The 6,804-nt window shown below is 43.0% G+C and overlaps 1 protein-coding gene across 1 annotated transcript in view; it reads left to right on the top strand.

Annotated features, from left to right (window-relative positions):
* The window catches only part of PTAR1 (protein prenyltransferase alpha subunit repeat containing 1), a 29,888-nt gene that overhangs the window by 1,403 nt on the left and 21,681 nt on the right, over positions 1–6,804 (top strand). The window contains exons 2-3 of the mRNA XM_057373122.1: positions 4–185; positions 5,429–5,598. Of these exons, the coding sequence (XP_057229105.1) occupies positions 4–185; positions 5,429–5,598 (352 nt within the window). The remainder of the gene's footprint in view (positions 1–3; positions 186–5,428; positions 5,599–6,804) is intronic.

The raw sequence follows: 6,804 nt of genomic DNA, 5'->3' as shown, positions 1-6,804 counted from the left end.
GAGCGGGAGGGCTGGGCCCGGGCGGGCTGTGCCTCGCTGGGGCAGGGCGCGGTGTCCCTGTCCGCGGTGCTCTCCTGCCGCCGCGGCTTCTCCGGGACACGGGCGCGGACGCGCTCCGGGAGCCTGAGCCGCTGCAGATCCGTGCGGCCGCGGCCCGCCGGCCAGAACCGCCTGGCCCGTGAAACGTACCGAGTCACGGAAACCAGCGAGGGCTCCGCAGGCGGCAAGAGATGAATGTATCTTCAGGGAAAAGTTGTTAAGCGACGCCTCTGAACTCGGTGTTTGGCAGTGTTGCCCTCATCGCGCGGCTGGGATGGGGCTGAGCTTTCCCGGCGGGTGGGCCTSCCCTGCCGAGCCCCGCAGGAGGCAGCGCCTGCTGCCTGTGCGCCTGGAACGGAGCTCTGGCGCTGCTGCGAACAAAGCTCAGGATTGAAGCCTCCCGAATGGCACCCTTGCATAAACAGAGCAGTGTGGTGAATGCCACCTTCAAGTCTGTATCTGTTGGAAGAGATGCCAGTGCTTTTCACTGTGTTGTTTTGAGGGAGACAGAGTGCCTATGAAAGTGCAAACTACAGTAATTGCTGTCTTGTGACAATCAGATTTATCCAGCAATCTGGGGGGCAGTTGGTGTGTTTTATTTTCAGTTCCATTTGTTGACCAGTGTTGAGACCCTGTTTTAAGTGCCTCCCATATTTCTGTTTCCCAGAACATATTTCCCCAGCCGTTGTTTTAAGATACAAACTGTTCAGGGAAGTATCTTTCAACCTATTTATGCAAGCACCATGTTGGTTGTGGCAAATAAGATAGCGCATGATGAATATCAGCTTAATAACTTAAGTGAGGTTGTATTTGTGTCAGTTGGAAATTGCAGTCTCTGAGGTGGTGGCCTATTAATCTGTTCCAGAAACTGATAAGCTAAACAATTGCGTAGGAAAGTTTTATGGCACTTAATTTATCCCTTTGCTTAAAAGGGAACATTAAAATGAATACCCTCATGTTTCTCTAAATGTAGTAAGCAATTTGGGTGGGTGGCCAGGTTTTAAAATGCAGCATATGGATGCTATTTAAAAAAAGGCTGTTATTTGCCTTGAAGCTTCATTTTTAGGCTGTGAAGCATAATGTGCTGTAAACGGCCAGTATTTATGAATGAATGTTCTGATTTTTTTCATGGGTCCCACTCCTTTGCCAGAATTCTTTATTGTTAGCAAACTTTGAGATTGTGTTTTTGAAAAATATGCTGCTATTGCWGTTTTGCCTTATAGATGCAGTCTCAGAGAGGAAGGTAGGCTGCAAGAGTTGTGTGTGCGGAGACTGATGCACTGTGACATACTTCAAATGAGGAAGCACAACCTACTGCTAGTTTATCCCTCAGAGTAGAAAAAGTGACAATTCTGGCCRCTGGATCCCTGAAGTGGTTGAAACCACTTAAATGGACTCTGCAGGCCAGTGTAGATTATGGGCCTTTTGCTGTGCTGCCTCTATGCCTTGGGAGCATCAGGCTGCAGCCAGGCTGGCTAGGTGTTTTTGTGCATCTGCGTCTTCTCTTCCTGCTGCTGTCCAGCTGCTGTTCCTGACAGGTGGTATCCTCCTGAGTTCAGCATGTTACAGATCYAGGTTTGAATTCTTTTACATGGGAAGTGCCTAGCTTCACTGAAAATAAGAAATCTGCCACATATATGAATGGTCCTTTTCATCATACTTTTTTTCCTGCTCACCTCTTCTACAGCATACTGACCCTTGGCTTTGGCTGCTTGTACCCTTACCCACCTGTGTCAGAATAGGTGTTTTGTTCTGATAGGTTCATAGTTTTGTAAGTTTTAAAATGGGAACAGCACTAAAAAATGTGTGAAAATACTGTTATAGACTAWATATAACAGATGGTTGATGTTTCTCTTTTTTTCACTTTAAATGAAATTTGCAACAAGACTGTGTATTTTTTTAAGATAAGCTTTTGACTCAATATACAATGCAAAATTCTTCTTGCCTTTACTCTCYGGTAGCTCCATTTATTTTCAGCTAGATAACTGTGTCAGCATTTTAGTTTTCAATTTTGTAAGGCTTCTTTTAAATTTACCGAGAAATGTTTCTGCCCAGTCTTCCAAGCATAGGTCTTGATAAAGTCAAGCCTGTGTGAGTTCTCCTAGTGGACCTGAACAATCACCAAGAGTGAGCAGATCAGTGTGTACTTYCTCTTTGAAATTTGCTGTTCTTTTACATGTAAAGTGAAGCAGAAAGAGATGACCTTGTCAAAAAAGTACATGCATTTGTTGGGTGTAACTGGCAATGTGAACTCTTAGCCTTTGTGTAGCCCAGCATTTGTGACAATATCTGAGGATACTACTTAGAGAGATTGGGTTATTTTAAAGATGATTTTCCAGAAAAGAAATCAGAGAAGGTCCCTCCACATGGAGTACCTAATCCTGAAGACGCATGCCCCCCTGGTAGTGTCACACAAAAAGCTTCCGTCCCTAATGCTACTATGGTGTTATGGTTTTGTGACAGAGGGAACTTTTTTGTATCATCATGGCTTTAGGAGTTAAAAGCAGATTGCTAGGGTTTATTATGGGGAGGGTCATTGACTGGCTGAGTCAGCAGAATGGGACTCTTGAAGCAGKTCTTGGAATGGCTTGTCAGTACTGTTCTGTCATGGCTAAGGTTTGCACTGTGGACCAGGTCTAGATTTTGCAGCTCCAAGGTCTCCTGGATGTCATTTTGCACATCTTCTCTGATGTCAGCTCTAGTTAAAGAAGCTCTGTAATGGCGGAAGACTTCATGACAACTCACCTAAAACCTTTCACTGGTTTCTGGCTGTTCCCATACAGTGTGTCAGGACTGTGAACTGGTGTAGTGTCCTGTAAATATGAACATAATTTGTGAAATCTTTGGAGTGTGACTGTGGTGCCTGCTTTGAGGAAAGTAAAAGCACCAAATGACTCCTAAACTTCAAGGCACAATATCAGAAAACTGGAAAATCTGGGGAGAGAAACTGCATCTTCCTTTAGACTGATTTAGAACTCATTTAGACTGGCTTTAGTGAAACACGAATGAACAGCAGCCCTCAGTTGGTGTCTCCTTCAGTATTGTGAGCATTTTGCACCTGTCACTTGACCTAAATGCAGGCATTTTGGTCAATTCTGCAGTGGGTTGGGCAGTTCTGTCACATGAACAGGCACAACTTCCATCATATGGCCTGCGATGTTTTGCATGGTCAGTCACTTCATTTCACAAGCACTAATTAAACAGTGTCTGCATGTGAGTCCTGCAGAAACTTTCTTTGAGTACATCATGGAGGAGACATTGCTGGCATTCTTTAGTAATGTCTCCTGCTAGACTTGCGTTGTCACTTGCTCCTTCTGCAGGTCTGAGGGACCTTCAGGAGCAGAAATAGATGGTGCTTTGAATAAATTGTTTTGTGAGGTAGACATCCCACCTTAGATTAATCTGTGTCCCTTGTGTTTTGCATTGTGAATTCTGTTGTTTCTCAGGAGCTGAATTTGATATGTTTTCTTAACCTCGTGAATCATCAAAAACAATATCAAAATGTACCATCATTACCAGATGACAAATCCTGGTTTTCATCTTYGGAAAAGCTGAGCAGTTACCAGATAACCCTTTTTGTATTGCATTATGTCTTCGTGCATTTCACTATGCAATGGGTCTAGTTCTCTTTGATTTTGGCTACCAGAGTGCATTCCAGTACCAGACTGTTTCAGGCTGACTTGTCACTTTGTGCAAAATGTACCTGTTGTTTTTGCACGTTCAAAGTAGTATTGTGAAACTTAGYTCACTGGTGTCAGACTTTTTGCATTTGGTAACAGGTAAAGGTGTGAATGTGTATTCTGTGGGTTTTTTTYCTCTCCTTACTGTTTACCTTTGGTATACTGTTTGTAAGTTATAGCTGGTCAGTTGTTGTGATAATTCACAGAGTTAATTAGCCAAGCTGTGCATTGCTGCATCTTTATTGCTTTTGGAGATTTTCATGACCCTGTATGCAAGGCCAGACAAAGTTTGGCCAAGGGCTGGGTTTAATTTTCAGAGAAGAGAGACCCAGCAGTGAGTACAGTCTTCAAGCTGTTAAGATACTGTGTTGAAAGAAGGAGACTGGAATGTCATTTTAGGTTTAATCTTACTAGCTTCTTGAAGAGCTTCACTTGTGTTAAATGGAGCAGAACAGATGAGGATCTTGGTTTGATACCCATTGCTTGCTGTAGAGAATGCTTTTCCTTCTGTCTACTCTCAGCTGACCAGGGAAGCTAAAGGGTCCAGAGTGTGTGTTTGGAGGCAGAGMCACATGATTTACAAGTGTCTTAACTTGAGTTCACCTTACCTGTGTTCTTTGTGATGTCTGTTGTGATGTATGAAAGATAAAGCTGTTTTCTGAATAAGCAAATATATTCTTAAACAAGCACACTGTGCTGCTTTTGATTACTTTATAATAATTCAGTGAGTGGACAGCACACTCAGGGCACCTAGTAACAAAATTTATTTAAGATAATTGAAGTTGAGGGGCTGACACTCAAAATGTATCTGTAGATCTTGTATTGAGTAGTTTTAAGATGGAGAATTTACTTTCTGAGATCACAAGAAATCTTTTTTGTCCTGCCTGAGKTCTGAGGATTTCCCTCTGTAGCAACAAATTTTTCCAGTGAATGGGAGTTGGTGGAGAAACGGCACATAATGGAAAGTAAAAAATAACGTTGCTTTCTGTGAATTCTTGATGAGCTGTGTTTATTTTTAAGAAGCTGCTGAAGCTGCCATTCCAACATACTGGAAAAAACCTGAGGTAAAAGTAAATTATGGKATGGCCCATACTAAACAGCTGAGTCTCTTCTTTTTTTTGCTGGTACAAATGCTTGTGTTTGTCACTGTATTTTTAGAGGCTTGACTAAAGTTTCTTGTACAGAGTTGTAATTTAATCAGAYTGGCCTCTGTGTCTCAAACCTTACCCCTGTTGATCATGCTGTTTTGTATGGGACAATGAAAAATGGGACACATGGAAGAGAGCATATGGCTGTCTATATGATTTTCTTCTCTGTGATCTTTAGTTTCAGTGCACCTGGTCACGCTACTGCAGGGCACACCTGGGTAGCTTTTGGTCAGCCAGGTGTCTGTACTAGTTAATTTTTTGTTTCCCTTGCAGAAGCAGTGGTTACAGCTCTGTTGCATGGTTATTACAATGAGCTAGGGGTGCATGTATTGATTCAGCTGAGTTAAACTGCTTAGATGATAATCTAAAAACAGAAGAAAAGGGGCCTTCCTCATGTAAGATCTCTGTGAAAACCGACTAAAATTTTTCAAATTACAGATTTCAGCAAAGATGAGGGAAAAAATGATGGAATTTTGTGTTGGGAAGCATTGTCAGCATGCTCTGTTGAGAAAAATAATTGTCACATTCTGGAAATAATTATATTTCTTTCTGTTTTTTWAGAGATGAAATTGGATTAATACCGTGTCCTGAAGCCAGGTATAACCGGAGTCCCATTGTCCTGGTAGAAAACAAACTTGGTGTGGAGAGCTGGTGTGTGAAGTTTCTTTTACCATATGTCCACAATAAACTTCTCCTCTACAGACAAAGAAAACAGTGGCTGAACAAAGATGGTAAGTTCTGAGATGGTAAAGAGTATATTATGTGATTCTTAGTACACATTTTTTATTTTTTGTTGAATTACTTAGTTTCGGAAAGAGCTTTAAGGTCACTGAGTCCAGCCGGCACTGGCACTGCCAATTCCCCATTAAACCATGCTCCTGAGTGCTGTGTTTACAATGTCTTCTAAAATACCTCCAGAGGTGGTGACTCTACCACTTCCCAGGCAGCCTGTTCCAATTTTGACCACATTTTCAGTGAAGAAATGTTTCCTCATATCCAGTGTAAACCTCTCCCAACGCAGCCTGAGACTATTTTCTCTCATCCTATTGTTTGTTATCTGTGAGGAGAGAGTGACGCTCACCTGACTGTAATCTTTTTTCATATAGTTGTAAGGAGCAATAAGGTTCCCCCAAGCCTCCTTTTCTCCAGGCTAAACACCTCCAGCTCCCTCAGCTCATCTTCRTAACACTTGAGCTCCTGTTGCCCTTCTCTGGACTCATTCCAGCCCCTCAGTGCCCCAATGAGTTAATCACTGATGTGATCCTGCTGGCCACACTCTTGTGATCCAAGCCAGGATKCCCTTCCTGACCACCTGGGAATGCTCCTGGCTCATGTTCAGCTGGTTCTGGCCTACACCCCTGTGTCCTTTTCCACCAAGTGTCTTTCCAGCCACGGTCCCCCAAGCCTGTGGTGTTGCATGGTGGTGTTGTGACCCAGGGGCAGGGCCCATCAGAGCCTCCTACATCGATCCAGTTTGTCCAGATCCCCTTGCAAAGCCTTCCTACCCTGCAGCAGATCAGCACTCCCACCCAGCTCGGTGTAATGTGCAAACTGACTGAGGGTGCACTCAATGCCCTTGTCTGGATAATTTACCCTTCTTACTGCCAGTTTAACCTGTTCTAGAAGAAATGATGGTTATGGAGGTGAGCAGGCTTTGTGTTGTGCATCTTAACAGCTTAAACAAGTTATGGGATCATTCAGTTGAAAATACAATTTTTTTCTCTCTTGTCCGACCTGGAAAGGCTAGAGAGAGACAGCTTACTTCAGTGAGTTATTTATTTCATATAGTTGTMGGGAGCTGTATATTTAGGGAGGTGATGTTAGTTGATACAGAAGGTATTTTCTCCTGTTTTGCTGGAAAACATGGTGATTTMTATATCTAAAGTAACAAACGAGTGCAGTATGTTTCAGATGTAGAAGTACAAAAAGTCATGAGT

The sequence above is a fragment of the Malurus melanocephalus genome, unplaced genomic scaffold (assembly GCF_030028575.1).
Source record: "Malurus melanocephalus ecotype Western Australia unplaced genomic scaffold, MMel_1.1 scaffold_7, whole genome shotgun sequence".
In the NCBI taxonomy this organism is placed as follows: Eukaryota; Metazoa; Chordata; class Aves; order Passeriformes; family Maluridae; genus Malurus; species Malurus melanocephalus.
This window is presented reverse-complemented; position numbering and strand designations above follow the sequence as displayed.